The sequence below is a fragment of the Pelophylax lessonae genome, assembly GCF_965119305.1.
Source record: "Pelophylax lessonae genome assembly, chromosome: 2".
NCBI lineage: Eukaryota > Metazoa > Chordata > Amphibia > Anura > Ranidae > Pelophylax > Pelophylax lessonae.
The window spans coordinates 426,416,782-426,442,708 of NC_138769.1; the positions used below are offsets into that span (position 1 = coordinate 426,416,782).

A 25,927-nucleotide genomic window follows, 5' to 3' on the forward strand; every position below is an offset into this window, starting at 1 on the left:
TTGCTCTTTTTTTAATAAAAATAATATTCGGGCTGTAAGACAGTTCAGTAAACAGTTATCTTTGTTTCTATTTTCAGTACCAAAAATAAGAAGAACGGAATCTGTCCCATCAGATATTAACAACCAGGTGGACAGACCGCCGGAACCACTATTTGGGACTCTTCCCAAAGCTCTCACTAAAAAGGTATTGCAGTCTTGTAAAATGTTGATGGCTGTAGGGCAGGGAACAGAGCAACTCTTATACTGTACATTTTCATTAAAATCTGTACTTCAACCCCATTGACATGGCTCCATTAATTTAACAAGAGTAAAGAAATTAGCTGGTTCTTCTGGGGTATGAAGGATTGCTTGACTAACTTGACCTCAACTCATGTAATATGGGGGTAAGGAGCAAGTTCTCAGGCCTGTATAAGTCTCAAAGTTAAGCATCTTCAAGCTTACAAAGGGCTGTATTTCTTTTGTTCATAGTGAAATTTGTCAAATTGCCAGTAATGATAAATAACATAAATGAATGAATTGGTAAAAATAGGTAAAAAAAATGCCTTGTTGCTTTTAATCTACCATCTAGGTGTCACTGACCTAAACGGTTGTCCCTCAATTTTTTAAAATGACTTTTACTTTACTTTTTCATATTTTCCTTCAAGTCTCATTACATTCATAACCTTGGTTTGCAGGAACACCCTCCAGCAATAAATCACTTGGATTCAAGCAGCAATCCATCTTCAACTACTTCTTCTACACCTTCTTCTCCAGCACCTTTTCAGACCTCAAATCCTCCCAGTGCAATCACACCACCAAACCCTTCTCCCATGGGGCTCAAAGACAGTCGCTTCAATTTTCCAGGTAACAGATTTGATGGTGAACCCAAAAATAAAAATAAAAAATGCTTACACTGTGTTAAAGCATATTTTTATTTTTTTAACTTTGTTTTCCAGTTTTTACATAGGCCAGAGTGTGTTACCTTTTGCGCTTTTAAAATATTAAAATATCTCTGACTCCAAGTAACGATGCTTATAGATAATAAAAAGAACAAGTCTCAACTGGGTTTATGCAACAATCTGAACATTTGATGTAACATTTTTATCATGCTTTGTGTTATCCATGAAAGTTATATACTTAGCCCCTTATTTAGCTATACTAAAGAGGATAACTATTAGAGCTATGAGTCTGAGATGAGCGGCCAAATGCCAACTACATGAATTCGTACTAATAACACACATTGTCCTGCAGCTCCAAAGTAAGCACAATTGTGCCAACAGAGTCTTGTAGTTGTGTAAGTTATTCATAAAAAAGGACTTTGTTTTGTAATTTGGTTCATCTACATTCACATGCATACCATTTGCCAAAGTAGTTCTCTCCTTTAATTTACAGTGCCTAGTGTTCCCTCAGACAGTATACTAAATAAAAGGATACTAAACCCTTTTTTTTTCAAAATTTAGCCTAAACATATAGGATCATTTGAATATTAAGATGTTTGCATAAGCCCATTGTTTTTATTTTATTTTTTTATGCTCAGCAATTAGGGATGGAAGAAACTTGCTGTTATGGTGTCCACATGCCTCAATAATTAAATGTGTGGCCACTACCTAATATTTTCCAATCCACATAAGTCTAAAATGTTCTTTTGATGTAGTAGACATACTACATATGCTTACCAATTAGAGGTGGAAGAACCCTTTTTTTTTTTTCTTTTTTTTTTATGGTGTCCACATGCCTCAATATTTAAATGTGTGGCCACTTCTTCGTATTTTCCCATCCAAATAAGTCTGAACTGTTAGTTCCTTTAATGCAGTAGACACTTTACTGTTTGTAAGCTGTGCTGTCAGTCAGTATGATATAGTGGGAAGAAGGTACAAACGCAACAATATCAAAGATGGCCAAGAACAGGAAGAAAACCCACAAGGTCGTCTACACATAATGCAGCCTATAAAAAGAGAGGCCATATAATTACCTTTCTGGAGGCCCATGTGTTGAAAAACTGTTGGTTTGCTGCTCCCTGCAGAGCTGTATGTATTCAACACTTCAGGTGGGTTCCCCCACAGTGGCATATTTCTGTAGTAACGTATTAGCCAGTGGAAGGAACCACAGCATGAAGCAAGGGAACAGGTATTGTACAAACCTGGAAATGTGGTTTACTTGCAGCAGCTAGATATTAGGCCCCTTTCACACTTATGCGACTCGCTTTTACCGCAATTTTGCGACGAGATTTTGACATGACTTTGCCACGATTTTGAGCAATGCCTCAGGGCTATATATCTCAAAACGCATTAAAATCGTGCCAAAGTAGTGCAGGAAATACTTTGAAGTCTGTGCGACTTCAAAACACACTGATATGAATGGGGCTCATTGAAAATAATGGAAAACGACTTGTCATGCGATTTTGCGGTCCAAAATCGCGGGAAAAGTCGCACTAGTGTGAAAGGGGCCTAACATAACACATGGACTGCAGGAAAGGTAAGCATATTGCCTCTTCTGTCAAAGGCTGCCTCGTGTGCAGGAGTTACCCTGTTGTGACAGGGTCACTTTAAGGTGTAAGGGTACAGAAAGGATTTCAATTATGCTATTGACTTTAGTGACTTTGGCCTTGCATGTTTTGTTTTGTTTTTTTGGCACCCTCCCCCCCAAGTTCCTATTGCATGGCACAAGAGCACATATTTCTATATTCTACAGGTATTTGTTGAAGACCCAGGAAATAATGTTGGTTGCATGTAAAGGAGTAAAAACTGTTTGCTAAGCTTAATTTCAATGAATGATTAGGTTTAAAATAAAATGCTTGTTTAGCTAGTCTATTGACAGCTAATGCTATATGCTAGCTAGATGCTACTTAAAGTCTCACACACCTACGGTGCAGCATGTGCGCATACATATGCAAAGAATCCTTTAAAACGTCATATACCTTTACATAAACGTGTAAAATCTAGTTTTTATCCATTTGTTGACTGAACTCAACTTGAGTTGTTTCTGTGCCCAGTGAAATTTCTGCCCAATTTTTAAAATTATAGTAGTCTTCCATATTTACATAAAACTAACTTCCTGCTAGAGACCTATCTCTGCAACTCAGCCCCTATATCCCTTTGAAAGTACCCAAAAAAGCGGCATCCTTTTTTTTTTTTCATTTTGTTTTACCTGGCACTGGCAAAATAAACACAACCTTTTGGATATACTGCTGACAATGTGTAAGTATATCATAGTGGTCCATTTGAAAAAAACGGGTTTCATTTGCAGTTGTACTGCATGTAAAATTTGAAGTGTGAGCAAACTAGTAGGTATTTCTGTAAAATGGGGTTGAATCTGAGTCCTTTGTACAGTAGCAGTCACCAGAGGTAATATACCTGTACTCTGGAAATTCCCTTTACAAAAGGATGGCTTAAATACACATATAAACCCTGTATTTGCCATTAATATTTATTATGATGGATTGCTTGCCTAACTTGCGTCTTTTATGCCACGTGTCCCGAAAATTAGTTCTTGATTTCTGGCAGTACGGAAGGTGAGATCACTGCCTTATTAGCAAGGCTAAGAATTAACCAGCTCCACTAAATACAGCTACAGTCTGTCTATGTCTTATTCTTTAATAATGAACCCTTTCTGTCATTTTGCATGCCACATGAATAATAAATATATTGTAAGCTTTAATCCATATGAACACAGCTTTAGCCAAATAGGGTGTTAACTCCTAGCATACCTTGTACTAGTCAAATAACATTACACAACGGGTGTATACAAAATTGTCTTTGTGCCCTATTTGTGTATGAAGAAATATGTGAACGTTTATCATGGCTTGTTCCCAGTGGTCATGAACAATAGCTACCATCTTTATTGTGCTTACAACTTGTTTTGCAAGCCTGAGAATCTGAAATCAAAGATTAGCAAAATTAATGAATGAGTGTGTGTGTGTGTTTTGTTGAATCGCTGATTTGTGTGAGCACTGTTCTCTTTCATCTTTGGGAATTTTATTCTGGGCAGTCAACTTTTTTTGTGAGTGGTGGTGGGGGAAGATTTTTAGTCGTTTTCATTATCATAACATGATACATTTTTTTTTTTCCCATTAAACCGCATATGCAAACACACACCAACCAGCTATAACATTTTGACCACTGACAGGTAAAGTGAATAACATTGAAAGTGGATGGGATATATTAGGGCAGCAAGTAAACGTGTTCCCGAAGTTGATGTGTTGGAAGCAGAAAAAATGGGCAAGCATAAGAATTTGAGCCAAATTGTAATGGCTAGACAACTGGGTCAGAGCCACTCTAAAACTGTAACTCTTGTGGGATGTTCCTGGTCCGCAGTTGTCGGGGCTCGATGACGGGGTCATGTGCGGCCACTGCTCATTGATACACATGGGGAGTGAACGTTGGTCCGTGTAGCCCAATCCAATAGAAGAACTACTGTACCTCAGGTTGCTAAAAAAAGAAGAAAAAAAATTGCTGAAACACAGTTTGTTGCATATGGAGCTGCGTAGCCGCAGACCAGTCAGAGTGCCCATTCTGACCCATATCCTCAGCCAAAAACGCCTATAATGGGCATGTGGGCACCAGTACTGGACCACAGAGCAATGGAAGAAGTGGTCTGGTCTGATTAATTCAAGAATGGTTTGAGGAACACAACAATGAGTTTGAGGGGTCGGCTCAACCCCCAAATTCTCCAGATCTCAATACAGTGAAGCATCTATGGAATGTTCTGGAAAAACAAGTCCTATGCATGGAGGCCCCCCCATCCGCAACTTAAAAGATCTGCTACTGTCGGCTTGGTACCAGATACCAGATACCAAAGGATACCTTCAGAGGTCTAGTGGAGCCCATGCCTCGAAGGGTTATGATAGGTGGTCATAATGTTATGGCTGATTGATGTATGTTGATGCTATAAAGGTACTAAAACAAAGTCTCAAACATTTTCCCTTAGTGCGATAGTGCAGCAGTCTGACAGAGTATACTGTCGCATCCGAAAACCTCTGTCTATAACCACTTTAATTAGGTGGGTTGACAGTTTTGTATAATTTCCTGTTGATTGGAAAAAAAGTGAATGTAAACTGAAAATTTCCAGGCAAACAAAAAACTCATTAAACAACTGTATTTTTACCTGTGAAGAACAGACATGTTCTGTATTAAATGAAACATATTTCTATACAAACCCAAGAACACCCTAAATCAATCTTTATATCAGCTTCCTGTAATCTCTTGAACAGCTGGACACAGACTTGGAGAAGGAGACTTAAGCCCCGTACACACGCGTCGAAAATTGGCAGGGAATTTTCGGCCAACGTCCGATCTGTCGATTTTCGGCTTGTTAGTATGATGCTTCCGACAACCGACTCCGAAAAAAATCTGGTGTGCAAACTATAAAATTTTTGTTGGCCGTCAACACAACGGCCGATTTTCGTGCAGTCAGTACAGATTTCGACAGGGAAAAATCTGATGAGCAAGTCTGGGCATGCTCAGTGAAGAAAGAACACAAAGGAAGCAACCCAACACATGACATCACTTCTGAAGTAGAATTTTGTTGGGCGAGAAAATACGTGTGCAGTCTAGGCACATTCCAACCAACAAAACACAACTCTGGACAAAAGATGGATGATCGGTCGGCCGATAATCGTTGCGTGTGTACGGGGCTTTAGTCCTCTGACTCACACAGCCAATCTTTCCTTTCAACGGTGCTGGTAATGTTACACATTTACAGGAAGGGAGACCAGTGGAAAGAACTCATCAGTGTGCTGTTGATCCTTCATTGTTCAATCAGGAGATTGGTGGAGGAGATACAATTTTGGCTGTTTGGGGTAGTTGTTTAGCTTGGCATGTGAATGTGGTAAGGTGGGACAGTGTAGGTTTTGAGAATGATTTTTTTTCTGGAGATCTGCTTTAAAGCAGACCTGTCACAAAATTCATATACAATTTAGAATACAATTTGAGAAGAAACAAAAAAGGTTGCTGCAATTATTTTTTAATTGTTTTGTGTCCTTACCACCGATCCCTTCCTTGTACTGCATATTTATCACTTGGGTCATCTAATTCTTCATCATGATGTAGCCTTTAGGTGTCAGTGAAACAAACACAACTGATGGAGACCTGCCTGCACCATCCATTACAGTGAGTGGGTGGGGACGAAGCCATTACCATCACTTCTTGGCCTACTTGCCCTCTATACACGCCACCTAGAGTTTTGTGGAGTCGTGGTTTGTATGTTCCAAGACCTTTTAATGATTATGGGTGGGGCATGCCTTGCAGTGGGGGAAATTACACTGACAGATTGGGTGCCACCAATACTCTGATAAAGAGGTGGCCAGAGCTTTGAAACATGGCCGCTTCCCCTCTCACCTTAAGCCATTGCATTGGTTTTTAGGGCCATGTCATCCTCTGCATTCTGTTTGCGAGTGTATTTCTTTTTATTCAGTTCATCATTTATAAATGATTAACCCCACTATCCAGTGTGCTTCACTTCTTTTGTTATCATTCTACTCTTTTAGTTTTTAATTTTTATATTCTTTAGCGTTACCATTTTTGGTGCACCAAGGACTTAAAACATTATAGCATATACAAACATGTGAATGTTTAAAAAAAAGCGAATAATCTCAAGGCAGAACAAGCATATACAAATGTATTGGAAAATAGCAGCAGCAGGTATATTGCAGATTATTAGTGTAGTCTTAGGTAAAAAAAGATATTAGATGGAGAAGAGATGTGAATCAAAGTAATGTGATTTTCTGATGATATGGCCTTTTAGGGGTGCTTGAATCTATAGTTAATAGATCAACACTTTTTTAATACTTGTGCACGAAGCAGGTATGGATCCAAAATGTGTCCTCAAGGGACAGGAAGCATTTGTCCTATCATGAATCTATAGAAAGACTAAGAGAAATAAAATAAACTTTAAACCCCAACTTGGGAAATTGGAATGTTGTCAAAATGTATTATTTTAGGCAGATGAATGAAAGACAAACACTTCTGTTCATCTTAAAATAAGTTCACCTTTTGTAACATGTTACACCCATATTCATGGTGTAATGCAATGACCGCTTACTTCCCAGTTCTGACAATGTCGGGTTCAGACCAAACCCAAAATCATCACTAATCAAGACAACAGGTAGCAAGGTTGGAATTGTAGAGGAGAATTTGTTCAACTAGTGGGGTGTAAGAAGAGAGGGTTCTTGCTAGCGATGCACTTTAACTACATTGCTGGGGCGAGTAGTTAATTTTATGCTTCATATTTATTACAGAAAGATACCAAAGTAAAAATAGCAGAATGGAGCAAGTTAAAGCTATAACGGTTTGACTTTGTCCCTTGGCAGCTGTGCAGAACCCTCACTCATTCACTGACCTAAGCCAAACAGATTCTTGGTCTGTCTTATGCATTGCTGCACTAAAGTTTAGTCAACTTTTGCCTGGAAAAAATAAGACCTTCATTTGAGTTGCCATATTTTTTTTTTTTTTTTTTTTTAGATCACTACATTACAGAAATTCCTTTGTGCTCATGTCACCCCTTACTGTTCTGCAGATTGAGAAGTGGAAAATAATTTACCATACATTTTCATGGGCTGTGTGCGTGTTATGCAGTCAGTGTTCATACAATTTATAGCAAAACCATCAAACGGAAGCCCTTTAAATATGCATGTGAAAATAAATAGTGAATATTTATTTTATGCTATACTATATTACCTCTACCTCTCAAACCACCCCCCCCCCCCCCACCCTCTTGATCCAGTGATGTGCATGAGAGAATTGTCTCTCACCACTGTCTCATTCCTTCCTGGGCAGTTTGAGAGCAGTGGATGCCATTGGTTCCTTCTGCTGTCAATGAAATGCTTTTCCGAGCGAGTAGAGGCAGGGCTGAGCCACCCACTCTGTGTCAATACATGCGGACAGGGTGGCTCAGGAGCAAGCAAACAATGGTGCCCCCCATGCAAAGCGGCTTGGGGGAACTTGCCGAGTCGGGAGAGTCAACATGGGACACCAGAAGAAGCGGATCGGCCTGTTCTGTGCAAAAGCATTCCACAGGGCAGGTAAGTATAACATGTTTTTTTTTTTCATTTAAAAAAGTCAAGTTTTATTGTCGCTTTCATTCACATTACTTTTAAAGACTGACTGATTATCACAGCTAGGCTTAACAATACTATAATACTATATAATGACTTATTCTTTATATCTGTAATATACTCTGATCAGTAATAACATTATGACCACTGGCTGATTAAGTGAATTACATTGATAATCTCGTTATAATGGCATCTGAAATGGGGGTGGATATATTGGGCAGCAATTGAACATGTTGTCCCTGAAGTTGATGTGTTTAAAACAGAAAAAATGGACAAGCATAAGGATTTCAGCAACTCTAACATACGTCAAATTGTAATGGCTGGACAACTAGGTCAGAGCAACTCCAAAACTGCAGCTTTTGTGGGATGTTCCTGGCCTGCAATGGTCAGGACCTACCAAAAGTGATTCGATGAAGGAAAAGCAGTGAACCGGAGACAGGGACACTAGTGGCCTTCGTGATGCACATGGGAAGCGAAATGTAGTCAACTCCAATAGAAGAGTTAAAAAAGGTAATGCTGGTTCCAATAGAAAGGTGTCAGAACACACAGGGCATCACAGTTTGTTGTGTACGGGGCTATGTAGGTGCCGACCAGTCAGGGTACCCATGCTGACCCATGTCCACAGCCAAAAATGCTAGCAATGGGTACATCCGCATCAGTACTGGCCCATGGAGCAATGGAAGAAGTTGGCCTGGTCAGATGAATTCATGAATGGAGTGAGGGGAAAAAAAAACAATGAGTTTGAGGTGTTAGCTTGGTCTCCAAATTATACAGACCAGATGAGTTGGAAAAACAAGTCCGATTCATGGAGGCCCCACCTCACAACTTACAGGACTTAAAGAATCTACTGGTGACGGCTCTGTGCCAGATACCACAGCATACCTTCAGAAGTCTAGTGGAGTTCATGCCTCAATGGGTTATGGTGGGTGGTTGAAATGTTATGCTGATTGGTGTATTTTCTCATATTTCTGTTTTATCTCAAATATTACTTTAACCCATTAACAAACAATTTTACTTTTTTTAATTTTTTTAATATAGCACCAAGTGATTTAGTGTTTATTTACACATACACTACATACAGTACACTGAACTTTTGCATCTCCCCTGTTTCCAAAGGAGCTTCCAGTCTGGCGCTACTTCCATGTTCAAACGCATATAGCACAGTATGGGCAGTTTGGGAGGGCAGAAATATGGAACCTGCCGTCAGTGACCTGCTTTGAAGGTGCCTGCTCCAGGAAGGTCTTCCTTTATCTTTGATTTACTATTTGGCAATGTACTGACCCAGAATAGGCATTGGCATGTCAGGTGTAATTGGCCGTGAATTTTCGGCTTGTTAGTATGATGCATCCGACAACCGACTCCGACTTTTCGGCCGAAAAAAATCTGGTTTGCAGGCTATAACATTTTTGTTGGCCGTCAACACAACGGCCGATTTTCCGTCAGTCAGTACAGATTTCGGCAGACAAAAATCTGATGAGCAAGACTGGGCATGCTCAGAGAAGATAAAACACACGGAAAGTAAACCAGCATATGACATCACTTCTGAAGTAGATTTTTGTTGGCCGAGAAAATTCGTGTGCAGTCTAGGCACATTCCAACCAACAAAACACCACTCTGGTCAAAATTCGGACGATCGGTCGGCCGATAATCGTTGCGTGTGTACGAGGCATAAGACTCCACAAGTATTAAAGCCAGGGTAAGGATATCAGCCCTGGGTATACATCCCTTCAAAACAGTTCAGCAATGACTGCTTCCTGACAGGTTAATTGTAACCTCCAGTAATATCTGGAGCACCCACAAGACAAACTTATGCAGGAGCCTAGGGTTTGGTGGATATCCATGGGTGGCCTAGCTGCAATCTTAATGGTCCTGTCGTAAACCAAAGAAATATTGCAGCTGATAAAATTTGTGCAGCTGCCTGTCACTTTCCAAGGAAGGAAAACACTTGCAGGCAGTTGGTGTCTGATAGGGCCATGTCGGCACAGTCAAGTAAATATGACAGTTTCTCTACTGTGTGCCTATTCCAAGCCTCCAGTATGTCTACTAGATTGTGGGAGGAAACTGGAACATGCAAAGCAAGACACGCCAACACTTGACAGCATACACCCCATGCGAAACCAAAATATTAGTATTGGGAGGCAAGAATGTTATCCCATAGGCCTGTGCTTCATTGAAATTGTCAGGCAGTTCCAGATATAAACTGCCACCACTGCTAAATAATATAAGGTATATTTCCCGTGTTTTTATTTTATTTTTTTTAAATAGACTTGATTATTTTTGCTTTAACTGTAGTCACACCACACCATTCACAAGAGATTTCCAAAATACCTATATACCCCTTTAAATTCTTTTTGTCCTGGGCCTTTAGTTTTTATGTCTTCAGTAAACATTATTTTTAAAAAATAAAATCACCTTGTTTAGTGACCCCACTGACTACTCTTATGGTTATGGGAATCCATCACCATGTTCCTCCACATGCTTGTTTAGTCACCGTTAAAGCAAGGAAATCCCTGGAGCTGTATGTTTTAATCAAGTCCGCAGTAGCATTTCCATTTTTCTGTATTGGCATGTTCCCTCTATGCTCTCGTGTGCAAAACCAAAATCTTTTAATGGGTGGCATATGCAAATAGCCTAGCCAATAACCAAAGGTTCTAAACCACTCAGCAGTATTTGTTGCACTATTAAGATGTAGAACACAAAATCCCGAAAGCTGGCCTTACACTATACATACAATCTGATTGTACAATCAGAATTTTACAATAAAAAAAAAAAAAGAAAATTGTAATCCTGCCAGAAACTGTTCCAAGGGTAGCCATTGAACTTTGTTTTGAAGTAAATACCGCACAAAGAAATTCATATAAATCCAAAACTAGTTTAGGGGCTAACACCGGACTTGCAGAGGAGGAAGATAAAAAAAAAATATTTTTTTATTTTCAAAGTTTTGATAAAGCTTAGTCTATCTGTCCCAGTCCTGCCAGAAACGTGGTTGTCCTGTGTGCTTTCCTTTGTTATCCAACACACTTCTGTCCTAGGATGTAAACACTACTCATCTGTGAGCACTGTCACCTCAGGACAGAAAGTGTATTCCTGGCAGGTATAAAAAATCTGAAAAAAAATGCACTTACTACATGAGAAGAACATTTTTGTTCTTGGGTTTAAATGTGAAGGATCCTCACATAATGATCTTTGGAATGTTAACTTGCCCCATCCCAGGAAAGCAAATTAGGGGGGGGTCTGTAAAAAATTATAGGTAGTGATTATTTTAATAAATATTAGTTTTATTATGTTACAAATAGAAAAGGCAGCAATCCGAAATGCCCTCCTTCCTTAATATAGCCAATTGCAACTATCCAGACATCAAATGGAACATGCATTTCTAGTAAAGAACATAGAATTTTTATTTACACAAGGACAATTTTTTTACACATGTCACAGCTCAAAAACACCTGATAGGGAAGCTCTACTGAATATAGTCATTTCTAATAAATCTGATACCATGTCAGATGTGCATGTTCAAAATCATCTGGGCAACAACAACTATAATCTTGAAATTCCATAAAGGGCCTACACTATTAGTCAATTCACACTAATCCGACTCAGTCGCCCAGACTTCAGGCGACTTTGAAGTCACCCGTGCAGCGCGGATTGCAAACGACTTCTCATAATAGAAGTCAATGCAAGTCGCTCCGACTTTGCCAAAAAATAGTGCAGGAACCTTTTTCTAAGTCGGAGCGACTTGAGTCGCTCTGATTAGAACGGTTGCATTGCACAGCATTGGGAGCTACTTGTTAGGCGACCAAGTCGCCTGACAAGTCGGATTAGTGTGAACCGGCTCTTAAATGCAGGAATTAAAAGTTTAAATAACTATGAAGCACTCGTTTCTGTAGACTGGAAAGATGTACTGTTAACTACAGATGCTGAATTCAAATAGAAAATGTTAAATTCTCTTTAACGTACAACAGTTTCAAGGAATCCTGAAGTAAATAATACTGAAGTCAGTATATACTGGACCTCTAAAATAAAACTTGGTAAACAGGAATAAACCATATTCTGCCTATTCAACATTACCAGTGTAATACAGGAAGAGAAATCCGCATGGGTTTATGAAATATAGACTGAAAGTTCTGGCTAACAATAAGCTTAGCAGTGCCAAGTGGCAGCTGCAACAGCAAACAAAATCTTGGTATGTACTAAGCATGAGATAAAATAAGCAATGCTAATATCATTACCTCTGCATAAATGAACTGTAAGGCCACGTTGTAAAATTCACATAGAATGTTTTGGAGAGGTTTCAAAGATGGGTCAAATAATTTATATGGCTGCTTGGGGATTTGGGGAGGATTTTTTTCCCTCCAGTGTGGCCGATTTTGTCAGGTGTTGCTTTTACATCCAGCCAAAATGGCAAGAGTTGTAAAAGGTTAAAAACTGGTCGATTTTTGAGTTGGGGATTAGATTAGAAGGACAGGGACTGCAGTAAATATACAATATATATGTACAGCGCTGCGTAAATTGTTGCACTATTTAATTACCTGCAGTAAATAAAATAAATATTACTTAGGACATGGCTGTTATGTGCATAGTACTCTAAGTAATATTTTATGAATGTGTGATGATACAAGTGACCAATGCATGTATCCACAAGTTTTATTACACTTGTTCTACAACATACTAAAAGGCAAGTCATCCTTTCCCCCTTCCAGTGAACTTGGGGAACAAAAAGATATTAGACGCTGCCAAACTGAACATGAAAAATGTGTTTGACAAGAATATCTGCTTTTGCTCCTAAGATCCATAGATAAAGCAATGTTTGAACAGTTCTTTATACATACATCTTACATTCTTACGTTATAATAGGATATATATATATATATATATATATATATATATATATATATATATATATATATATATATATATATATATATATATATATATATATATATATATATATTTTTTTTTTTTTTTTTTTCTTATGGTTATTTTTTGTTTTTCATGATACATATCCTATTTGCATTTCACACCGTTTAAGGTATTTTTTTTATTATTTGAGAATTTTAAACATTGATTCTTCGTTACTTATTCATAATTTATTTTTATACAGAATTTATTTATGGAAATTAAAAAGATAATTGTGTGTGTATGTATGTATGTATATGTGTATATATATATATATATATATATATACAGGCCTCGACAAACCCCGGGCGCCAGGTCGCATTTGCGACTAGAATTAGCGACCTGGCGCCTGGGGGGCCCTGCAGGAGCTGTCCTGTCCCTTTTGCGCCCCCACCTTCTTTCCCGAGTGCACGGACTTCCACGCCGTCCATAAATTGAGGCCCCGGCTTTTCGGCCTTCTTCTGTTAGATGAGAGGCTAGGGGAACTGGCGCCCTCTTGTGGTGGCCGGGAGTAATGCATGTTCTCAATGCCTTCCTTCTCATCTGCTCTTTGGAAGGAGATGGGAAGTTTTTGCAGGCTTCATCTCTCTGTCCAGTTACCTTTGCTTAAAGGTAAGTGGACAGGGAGTGTGGTTATTATTATTAATTTATTTTTTAAATTAAAAAATAAATAAATAATAATACATTTTTTCTTTTTTTTAATTATTAAAAAAAAAAAAAAAAAAATTCTTTTTTTTTTTTCAATTCTTATAAAAAAAAAATGATATATATATATATATATATATATATATATATATATATATCATTTTTTTTTAATAAGAATTGAAAAAAAAAAGAATGTTTATATTATATATACAGCCGAAGGCCCCTTTCACACGGGCTGTCTGATCAGGTCCGCCTGTCAGTTTTTCAGACAGACCTGATTGGACCCCTCATTCTCCTCTATGGAGCGGTAATCGGAGGATCGGATCAGATGGCATCAGATGGAAAAAGACAGACAGTCTGTTTCCATCCAATTGCGCTATAGAGGAGAGTGGGGTTCTAGTCGTATTTATGTGTAAATTTAGTATCCGTTTTATTAAATAAAGCTTGGTTGTTAGTTTAAAAAAAAAAACTGGCTCCTAACTTTTTTAGCTGGCTCCTAGATTTCAGGCAAATTTGTCAAGCCCTGTATATATATATATATATATATATATATATATATATATATATATATATATATATATATATATATACATACAGTACTGTAGGTGTAGGAGTGCATATAAAAGCTGGAGCATATTTGATGACTGAAATGACTGTTTGCGTGTCTGTCAGTTTTGTTATGCATTGTTCCAATCATAAAACCCAAATAAGGATCTTAAAATGAAGTTAATGGCAGCGGAGCCATGTTGTTGAGATACATTTAATTAACATGTAAAATGTAAGTGAAAGTTGCTTGCATAAATCTGTTTCTGAAAGCATTGCTAATGTGTAATGGCTGGTAAAAATCCTATTAACGTTTGTCTGTATTCACCTGGGGAAACGTCCCTGTAGACTGAGCCGAGGAACACTTTTATTGACAAGAGCTGTGTTCAGTCAGTCAGCATGCAGACTATATTGGCTAAGTGCATGTGGTGCAGTCTCTGACAGGTCTCTTGATACTCTCTAACTGCTTGTTTTTCTCATTCTGCCTGGGTGGTTGCTGTCATCTTTTATTAAAAGCTGCCTACTACATTCAGCATAGACAACAGTTTATCTTCCCAGGTGAGTTCACTGCTTTAATCCTACTAACTGACCCTGTGTCTTCTCCTTCTCTTTTCTTCTGACGTGTTCTACGGGTCTCTACGGGACGATAACAAGCTGGGATCTCACATTTACCGTGATCAATTTTGTGACCTATCCAGGTTTCTCATCGGAGCAACTATAAAAATAGAATGATGGTTTGACGTGGCATCAAAGGCTTATGTTCATAGAGTTGTGGTCTTCCCTTTTGATGTGCATCAAATAGGGCTGCTTTTGATGTGATTGATGTGTGTAGCCACTTCTACACCTGGTGCTTTAGGGGCTTTAAATATTCACTGTTGGATTCAAAAGCTACATATACACAGCTGGAGGGCATCTTATTTTAGCCAGACTTTAAATTACAGAATATGGTTATAATACTGTTCTTGCAGATATTGTTATATTACTGCTCTTGCAGATCGAGGTCTACCTTTTTTGCATTATATCAGCTTTTATTGCATGCAGAGTGTTTTCTTTCGTCTTCTCTTTCTGTTTACTGCTTGGAACTTTCAGTTGGTTGTAGTTTTAGGTTTGCATTGCATATTAGCATGATGGAATATCAAGTGGACTACAATAGCTGTCACTGCTCATAATATTGTTAAACAAAGAATTTCTAGCTGCCTTCGTGTGTGCCGCCAGTCTGTGGTTTGTTCTCTTTTAGTGTTTATATATAGATAGATGGATAAATAGATAGATGGATATTGGTGAGCTTAAGCCTCGGTTCACACTAGGGCGACCTGTGAGGCGACCTGGTCGCCTCACAGGTCGCCGCAGGTCGCCTCCCATAGGGAAGCTGCGGACCCGTTCTAATAGGAGCGACACAAGTCGCTCCGACCTAGAAAAAGGGTCCGGAGCTTCTTTGGGGCGACCAGGAGGCGACCGCCATAGACTTCAATGTTATGAAGTCCGTGGCGGCCGCTCCGAGGTCGCGGCGCGCTGCTCGCACCGCGATATCGGAGGTCGCCCCGGGAAGTAGCGTCGCGGTAGTGTGAACCGGCGCTAAAAGGCTTCTTTCCTTTGTAAATCTGACCAGCCTGGTGTAGAGATGTAAAAATTCGGAAGTCATGCAAAAAGAAATGTTTTTTTTTTCTGAAAAAAATGGAAATTTTGGAAACATTGAAAAAAAATTAGTGTGGAGTAGTTTTATGAATTGAAAGTCATTTTGTTGCACTGGGAATGTGTAATGCAGTGTATAAAGAAGTAAAATTGTATTTTTTTATTAGAAATAGAATAACAAGGACTGTATATGTTAAGAACACTTTAGCTATACATGAGAGTAGATACCCCCCCCCCCCTTTCCTTTCATCATGATAATATCAAAGCTTTCTGTCAATATGCTTTTTCAGTTATTGACCATGCTGATCTAGAAGCATATATTGCTCATTTTACTGAGAGGAGGAAAAAAAAAAACTATTTACTAACTATATAGGTAAACCTTATGCTGTGATGGTGGAGAACATTAATAAGAATCATTTAGAGTTGATAAAGATGAACTGATTTGTCAGACAAATGTATCCTCTTACCTGTCCATTAAGGCCTGAGGGGACAGAAACTATCATCTACTTTCTACTCTATACCAACAATTACCCAACTATAGTAGGAGGTACAAGATGGAGCCCACAAGCAAACTAAACTGGAGCCTTTCTCCTGCAGTGCCCCCTGGGGGCAGAAATGCATATTCTTTTGTTTGAGAACTGCATTGAGAAGTACAGTGTTACTTGAACTGTATTCCAGGATCTGCTTGTCTTCAGCTGAAAGAACGTGCAATCATTTTAAGACTTTACATAAAAGTCTCAGAAATCTTTAATTAGAGTCTTCATGTTGTATAGTTTGAATACCATGTCATAGATATAATACTTGTCATTGTAAAAGAACATTCCACACTTTTTTTCCCGGAAAAAAACTGAAAAATGCTTAAAAAAAACAAAAAAAAAAAAATGTTTCCCAATTTTTCCAGGCCTTCCCATCTCTTTTTTTTTTTAACACAAAAAGGTGCTTTATTGAAATAATCAAAAGGGTGAGTTGGTGCAAAAGCTGAATATGAAAGTGACTAAACAAAAACCAGAGCCTAATCGGCATTAGATGTGATTCTATGTCCCTCACCCATTCCTAATGGCACTTTTCCACTGCAAGTACCAGCTCGGCTCTACTCGGCCCTGCTTGGCCCGGTTTGCTTTTCCACTGCTGGTACCACATGGTACGGTGTTGGAACAGTTCGGTATGGTACGGTATGGTTTGCTTTTCCACTAAAGTAGTACTAAAGTTAAGTGGGTGGGATAACAACGGGGTGGGTGGGATTCTCTGACCAATCAGTGGCTAGTAGTGACTGCATGCAAAGGATTGTGGGATATGGTACCTGTTGGAACCACAATCGAGTAGGTACTGTTTTTGAGAGCCGTACTGTTCGGTTCCATGCAGTGGAAAAGCGCCGCCGTACCGTACCGAACCGTTCCTACACTATACCATGCGGTACCAGCAGTGGAAAAGCACAAAAGCGAGCCGAACCGTTCGGTTCCATGCAGTGGAAAAGCGCCATAAGTTTGTTTTGGTCTTGGCTGTAAAGAAAAAAGCTCTTTTAAGGTTTTTAGGAAAAAATGTATGTTGTAGGCTATTAAAGTAACACTAAACGATATCTTTATTCTCCAAAAATTATCCATGTTTTTCTGCCTCCTTGTTATGTGGTCTGTGGGCGATGGAGCCTCTATTTTTACCCCTAACTTTAGTTTGTTTAGAACAATCAGTGCACATTGGTTGTGCACTGCTTTATGAACACTACAAGTCCCTTACTTTATAGTCCCCAGTCCATATTGGGAGCATACATGAGATGTGGGATATGCTCCTACATACAATGAGACCATAGAGAGAGAACGTGGCTCTGTACCACGAATTCAGATCACAGCAGCAAAAATGAAAAAAAGAAAAAGGAATTTGGAGAAGGCTAGGAGCATTAAGATACTTTTCTGAGTTAAAACTACATACTGCAATAGTTTTTTTTTTTTTTCCCCAAACAGAGTTTAGTGTCATTTTATTAAGGGGAACAATTTGCTACATTTTCAGCCCTCTAGTTTTTATTAGTAGGTTGAAATCATTTCAACCTTGCGCCTTAATAAAAATGTTTGGCAATGCCTTGTTGCATTGGGGGATTTTGGAATTGTTTGATGCTTGGCTGTATGTATATACATAACTAAATGGTTTTCAACAGACTACAGTGGATAAACCTTTCATGTGCATGTTGGTGTGCTCTCGTGTGTACTGGATATTTATGTGTGGCCTTATTCAAACAAGCACCTATAATGTCTAGTGCTCAGTGGATACAGGCAGTCCAAACAGAAGAGTTATTGCACTAGGTATTGAGTGGTTCTACATTGTTTAATATTGAAAAAGACTGGCCTCCGTCTCTATTACACATGCATACTTTTTATCAAGAAGTCTTGTGTTCCAACCAGAGGTGATTTTGCATCTTAAATATTTTATTTTCTCTCATTCCTAGAAATACTGAATCCACCCCTAATAACACAACCACCTGAGCCTCCTGAAAATTTAAGGTAATGAAACTAAAACTTTGTTTTTAATGTTAAAATATTGAGGTTTAATTTACTGGCACTGAAAATTTTTATTTTTGAAAATTAATATATTAAAGTGTTAACACACATTGCTTGAGTCATCCTTCCAGCTGTGCTTCAGATTGGATCTGAGCATTTGGGTGCAGTCATGCTTGCAAATGCATGCATGACCTCAGTGAGCGTTCCCACGATTAGCTGGGAGAGGCCATTGAAAGGAATGGGAGGCCGCTGGCTCTCACAGCTAATTGCAACTTGCATTTAATAGCTCATGCAGCGATCACATGTGAGTGGGCACGATTAGCTTCAGAAGGCAGCAGTCTCCTTTTGGTTTCAATGGGGCTGACTCTTGCAGCTAATCGTGAGAACCTCCACTGGGGTTTTACCATTTCAGGGACGAATCGGGCCTGAATGTTTGCCTGAATTTGGACCTGAAACAGAGCCAAAGATGCACAGGGCTCTGGTGCGATGCGCTATAATCAGGTATCCTCTTTGTAGGACTTTGTAGTGAACAGGTGATCCCTATCGGAAAGCAGCCTCATATAGGGGCTTTGCACAGTTCCCCCCAATCATCATCTTCTAAGTTTGGAACCTTTTTTACCCATGATGACCCACAGGTCTGTAAGAGCCTTCTTGTTTCTGGAAACAGCTGCATGTCCATGTGCAGACCTGCAGGAACTGTAAGGGGAGAGCCTGAGGAGGTGATCGGGAGGCTCTGCTCTGATGAGAGAGAATTGCCTTAGAGATGTCCCAATGCTCTCCCGTCACTCTGCTACCTGGAAAGTACTTCCTGTGTTAGTGTCTGCATGCTGCAAAGCCAAGAAGCCCTGCACATGTTCTTCAATGCAGGTCAGGATTTGCAGAAATCCCACTGTACCAGTATCGGGCTCTCTGCTTCCAATCACAGAGTTTTTTAGAGTGCATTTGACCAGCAGTGAGGAGCTGTTTTTTTGCCTCCTCACAACCTGTTTTAACTCTATAATTCCACACTGCAATTGCATGCATTGCACGCAATTGCAGCATGACCCCATTGAATAGGCAAATTTGCCAAGCGGTGCCACTGGTAAAACACTGCAGCCCAAAGTAAAAATGCAGCAGACACGAAGCAAAGCATTTCAGTAATGACATGTGAATGGTCCCATGTGGATGTTATTTCACTGTGAGTCAGCAGCCTGTATTTATTGTTCCTCGACCACCCATCTCAAAGAGCTCTATTTCATTATCAGTTGTACCTAATATTCCTAGAACTAGGTGTTTGTTTTCTTTATGTTTACATACTTCCGGATCTTCCCAGGTTCAAAATTTAGGGCAAGCATGGATTCTTCCATAGTGGCATTTTTGGAGATGTAGAAGCAGGGCCCAACTTGTAAAAAAAATAATAAATAAAAGGTAGGGCTACTTGGATCTAACCCAGAAATATTTCTTCAAGCTCCAATAATGGATTTCATGGAGCAGATTTTTGATTGCAGAGGCTTCAAACCTCTGTAAACTGAGTTGGTCAAAGCCTCATAGCATCCAACGATCTCTGCTTCTAGAGATATTGCATCATCATCTAGTGGAGAAGTCCCCTCCCCCCCTCTTTCCAAGCCAAGCAGATCCTAGGTACACCTCCCTGCTAACAAAAAAGTACAAAGTAAACCTAAGTCTGCCCTACATGGATTGAAATTCGGCTGGTTCAATAGGGACTGGCCAAATTTCAATCCATGTATGGGCATGCTGATTGTACCCGAGTTGATCCATTGATCCAGTAACCATTGTTTTCTGCCAGCTGGGAATGCTCCCCTTGCCCCCCATTGGCAGAGTACAAAAGCGCAGTGGGAGGCATTCCTCCACCAACACTGACTGTGTTAATGGAGGAATCGAGTGATTTTCTTTCCTTCTATCAGTGCTGGAAGGAAATAAATTTGTATCAACTATGGCCAGCCTTATCTATTTGCATAAAGGTGGCTTTAGGGATCCACACAGGAAAATTTTAAAGGACATATGGGAAAAGCGGTAATATCTTGATAAGGTTAATTTTCCCAGAAAGTGACAAAAAAAATTTCTAGGCATTCCAGCTTGTTCCAGCTTGCTGCAAGCCCATGACCACCATCAGGGGCCCTGGTGAAGAAGCAGGCTGGGGCTTAGACTAGCCAGCCTGGGGAACCACGAGTTATTCTACAAGGGCTCACCAACATAGAAACCTGACACAGCCTTGTCTGGTGTCCTTAGACACTGGGAAGATTTGAGACAAGGCCCCTCCAGTTTTTATGGCAGCTACCCGACTGTTGTACAGAAGATCACTCCATTTTAGAAATCAGAAAATCAGCCCAAAACCCTCTTTTGAAGTACCGCTTGCATATAGGTCCAATCAACAGAAGCAAAGCCCTTTTCCAAATATAGAAAGACCAAAACCCCTTTACGTAAAAGTATTTCCTAAATTATTTTTATATGAACACATTTGAAATTTAAATGTAAAAACCCAACAATTTTTGAATTTCATTCCACTTATTTCTTCGTTCATTTAATATGCTTGCTAAATTTACAGTAAGCATAACTCTAATAAACAAAGTAAACTACTTGAAGCAGCTAAAAAATTTGACACGCTGATGTGAATCATTTGTCCTCCCCTCTATGTAAGCATATCCACAGTGCTGGATTGATCTCTGTGTGCAGTGCAGTAGAGCCTGGATGCCTTAGAATTCTGACATTCACTACCTGTCTAAGTAATGATGTAATAGGAGATTATTAGAAGCTTTTATAAGATAAATTTAGCTGTATATTTAATACATGTTTTTTTTTTTATATCTACAAACATGTTATATTTGTTTACTGGATTAAACAGTTTTAATATAGTATGTGCCACTTTAGGATTTCGGTCACCTGTATGAATAAATAAGAACTTTTCTGAAACCTTAAGGCCCATTCACAGCAAATGCAGTGGGATGCAGTTTTAACTGCGCTCCTACTACATAGACAGTCCAAAACCCAGGTTATCCTATGAACATTATTCCAGTGCAGCCAAAAAATGCACGAGAATGCACTGCAACGCAGTGCAGTGCACATAAAAGCCCAAAAAAGAAAGAAGACTGTAATGACCTCAAAGGAAATGCAAGCTTAGGAAAAAAACACAATAAAAATGCACGTCACTGCGGATGCAAAAACACGCAGTTTCTGGTGTGAATAGGCCCTAAGGGTCCATGCATACTAGGCGACAGAAAAAAAAGTGCCAGAACTGCTGCCAGAAAAAGCTGTATACTTAATGTGCCCAAGGAGCATATTTTACACATGTATAGGCATGTTTACGAGTGTTTGCGGTTTCCCCCTAGACACTAGAAAAAATGTACACTTGGAAACGTTTGATACACCTAAATTCTGCGTTTTAGTGCATCAAGTGTTTTTTCTACCCAAAGGCTCCTATCAAAAACACATTTGTGATGCCATTTTTTTTTTTTTACCCAGCCCGAAAACGTTCCTCTACAAATATGCCTGTAAATACCCAAATGTGCATGATCACATAGACTAATATAGAGTTGCTTCTACAGGCTGAAAGAAAAAAATGCCTGTATACGCAGCATTTTTTTATACCCAGTGTGTGAGGCCTAAAGCAGAAAGAAAGTGTGTTTTATATTATTTTTTTGCAAACTATTTTTGACTTGCAATTTTAGAGTGTTTGCATTTAAAAAAATACTTTGGCTATGTTTTAAGTATTCTTGTTTTTATAATTCTGAAAATTAACTAAAAAAAAAAAAATTTTTTTATTCCCTAGTCCTGAAGCTGAAATGGAAACAGATGTAGCAGAAGAGCAAGAAACAGAGGTATATTAGTCAGCTAACAGTTGATTTTAAAGTTTTCCACTAGAGGGAGCTGCAGTTCTGTACATACTTGGATACAGACAGTATATTTTACTGTACTTTTCGAATGGTAAATTACTCAACCTTATCTTGCTGGTGTTTCATAGGCTTCATGTATTGGCATAACTTTTTCCCAGATATCAAGTTCTATCTTTGGCTAAAGTACCCTTCATCAGAAATTAATAGGGTCTCTCCAAGAACACTGGCTCTCTCTGAAGGTGGTACTTTTTATATGCTTGTTTTTCAAAACGTGTCTTCATGTGAAATTGGGTAAAGGCCTCCTTCCTTCACCATTCCAAAAATGTAACTATACATAGACTATAGAAGTAGACTATACATTTTACATACAAAATTACAGTGCCTTGCAAAAGTATTCGGCCCCCTTGAACTTTGCGACCTTTTGCCACATTTCAGGCTTCAAACATAAAGATATAAAACTGTAATTTTTTTGTGAAGAATCAACAAGTGGGACACAATCATGAAGTGGATTGAAATTTATTGGATGTTTCAAACTTTGTTAACAAATAAACTGAAAAATTGGGCGTGCAAAATTATTCAGCCCCTTTACTTTCAGTGCAGCAAACTCTCTCCAGAAGTTCAGTGAGGATCTCTGAATGATCCAATGTTGACCTAAATGACTAATGATGATAAATAGAATCCACCTGTGTGTAATCAAGTCTCCGTATAAATGCACCTGCACTGTGATAGTCTCAGAGGTCCGTTTAAAGCGCAGAGAGCATCATGAAGAACAAGGAACACACCAGGCAGGTCCGAGATAATGTTGTGGAGAAGTTTAAAGCCGGATTTGGATACAAAAAGATTTCCCAAGCTTTAAACATCCCAAGGAGCACTGTGTAAGCGATAATATTAAAATGGAAGGAGTATCGGACCACTGCAAATCTACGTAGACCTGGCTGTCCCTCTAAACTTTCAGCTCATACAAGGAGAAGACTGATCAGAGATGCAGCCAAGAGGCCCATGATCACTCTGGATGAACTGCAGAGATCTACAGCTGAGGTGGGAGACTCTGTCCATAGGACAACAATCAGTTGTATACTGCACAAATCTGGCCTTTATGGAAGAGTGGCAAGAAGAAAGCCATTTCTTAAAGATCTCCCTAAAAAGTGTCGTTTAAAGTTTGCCACAAGCCACCTGGGAGACACACCAAACATGTGGAAGAAGGTGCTCTTGTCAGATGAAACCAAAATCAAACTTTTTGGCAATAATGCAAAACGTTATGTTTGGCGTAAAAGCAACACAGCTCATCACCCTGAACACACCCTCCCCACTGTCAAACATGGTTGTGGCAGCATCATGGTTTGGGCCTGCTTTTCTTCAGCAGGGACAGGGAAGATGGTTAAAATTGATGGGAAGATGGATGGAGCCAAATACAGGACCATTCTGGAAGAAAACCTGATGGAGTCTGCAAAAGACCTGAGACTGGGACGGAGATTTGTCTTCCAACAAGACAATAATCCAAAACATAAAGCAAAATCTACAATGGAATGGTTCACAAATAAACATATCCAGGTGTTAGAATGGCCAAGTCAAAGTCCAGACCTGAATCCAATCGAGAATCTGTGGAAAGAACTGAAAACTGCTGTTCACAAACGCTCTCCATCCAACCTCACTGAGCTCGAGCTGTTTTGCAAGAAGGAATGGGCAAAAATTTCAGTCTCTCGATGTGCAAAACTGATAGAGACATACCCCAAGCGACTTACAGCTGTAATCGCAGCAAAAGGTGGCGCTACAAAGTATTAACTTAAGGGGGCTGAATAATTTTGCACGCCCAATTTTTCAGTTTTTTATTTGTTAAAAAAGTTTGAAATATCCAATACATTTCGTTCCACTTCATGATTGTGTCCCACTTGTTGATTCTTCACAAAAAAATTACAGTTTTATATCTTTATGTTTGAAGCCTGAAATGTGGCAAAAGGTCGCAAAGTTCAAGGGGGCCGAATACTTTCACAAGGCACTGTATTCATTCCTTTGTGTTGCCTTCTAGGTAGGTCAAGTTGTGCCATACATTTTTCTATAGAAATGTATATTTTTTGCCTCTGGTAGCTACTGACTTCTCAAAAATGTGTTACTGCTAAAATGTAGATTGGATCTTGAGCTTATACAAGATTGTCTTTCAATAACATGGTATTTGGTTTTTAAGAGTGTTGTGAACATTTGTTTTCAGCAAGTTGAGGAGCAAGAAGCCAACAAATCTGAGCCAGAGTATGATGATGATGAAGTGGATGAGCTCCCATCGTCGAGGTCCACCAGCGGTACATTCAGAGGAATGATCTTCCGCAAAGCCAGCCAGACTAGTGTATATTTACAGGAATGGGACATACCCTTTGAACAAATTGAACTTGAAGAACTTATTGGTCAGGGAAGGTGGGGAAAAGTATACAAAGGCAAGTGGCATGGGGAGGTAGCTATCCGGATGTTGGAAATAGATGGAAATAACCAAGATCACCTTAAATTGTTCAAAAAGGAAGTGATGAACTACAGGCAGACAAGGCATGAAAATGTGGTGCTCTTCATGGGGGCCTGCATGCACCCGCCACACCTGGCCATTATCACTAGGTGAGTGCCCTTCATCGCGTTGTACTGAACAATATACTATTTTCTGGTGAGCAAACACTTTTGCATAGATTTCATTTTGTACACTTTTTTATGTAGCATATATACATTTGACATTTTTTTTTATAAGTTCATGAAAAAAAAATGAATGATTTGAATAGAAATCCTCATGTAAGAATTTGTGTTAAGTCACCATTAGCACATAATAAGTAATTATGTTTCATTGCTCTGACTGGTAAAAGGTGAGCTATGCTTGTTCGCACTTTATACAGTGGATATAAAAAGTCAAAGATAAATGATTTCAGAACTTTTTACACCTTTTCATGTGACCTATACACTGTACAACTCAATTGAAAAGCAAACTGAAATCTTGTAGGGGGGGGGAGTAAAAATAAAAAACTAAAATAATGTGGTTGCATAAGTGTGCACACCCTCTTATAACTGGGGAGATGTAGCTGTGTTCAGAATTAGGCAATCACATTCAAACTCATGTTACATAGGAGTCAGTACACACCTGACATCATTTAAAGTGCCTCTGATTAAACCCAAATAAAGTTCAGCTGTTCTAGTAGGTCTTTCCTGACATTTTTCTAGTGGCATCCTACAGCAAAAGCCATGGTCTGCAGAGAGATTCCAAAGCATCAGAGGGATCTCTTTGGTAAAAGGTATCCGTCGGGGGAAGGATATAAAAGAATTTCCAAGGCATTAGTTATACCATGGAACACAGTGAAGACAGTCATCATCAAGTGGAGAAAATATGGTACAACAGTGACATTACCACGAACTGGACGTCCCTCCAAAATTGATGGGAAGACCAGAAGAAAACTGGCCAGGGAGGCTGCCAAGTGGCCTACAGCAACATTAACCACTTTAGCCTCGGAAGGTTTTACCCCCTTAATGACCAGGCCATTTTTGTGCATTTCGGCACTGCGTAGCTTTAACTGGATTGCGCAGTCGTGCAACGCTGTACCCCAAAAAAAATTGATGTCCTTTCTTTCCCACAAACGGGCTTTTTTTGGTGGTATTTGATCACCTCTACAGAAAAAAATCCCAAAAAGCTTATAATAATTGGTTTGCATAAAAGTTATAGCGTTTACAAACTATGGGATAGATTTATGGACTTTTTATCAGTAATGGTGGCAATCAGCGATTTTTATCGGGATTGCAGCGGACAAGTCTGACACTAAGTGACACTTTTTGGGGACTAATGACATTAATACAGTGATAAGTGCTAAATAATATGCACTGTTACTGTATAAATGACACTGGCA

General features: G+C 39.2%; 1 protein-coding gene across 2 annotated transcripts in view; it reads left to right on the forward strand.

Moving 5' to 3' along the window:
• Window positions 1-25,927, forward strand: part of KSR1 (kinase suppressor of ras 1) — a 276,807-nt gene that overhangs the window by 197,683 nt on the left and 53,197 nt on the right. Inside the window, exons 8-13 of one of the 2 annotated variants that reach the window (XM_082245310.1) lie at window positions 78-184; window positions 675-843; window positions 14,630-14,671; window positions 18,180-18,234; window positions 21,998-22,046; window positions 24,268-24,659. In XM_082245310.1, coding sequence (XP_082101436.1) covers window positions 78-184; window positions 675-843; window positions 14,630-14,671; window positions 18,180-18,234; window positions 21,998-22,046; window positions 24,268-24,659 — 814 coding nt within the window. The remainder of the gene's footprint in view (window positions 1-77; window positions 185-674; window positions 844-14,629; window positions 14,672-18,179; window positions 18,235-21,997; window positions 22,047-24,267; window positions 24,660-25,927) is intronic. The other variant, XM_082245309.1, reaches the window with a different exon arrangement.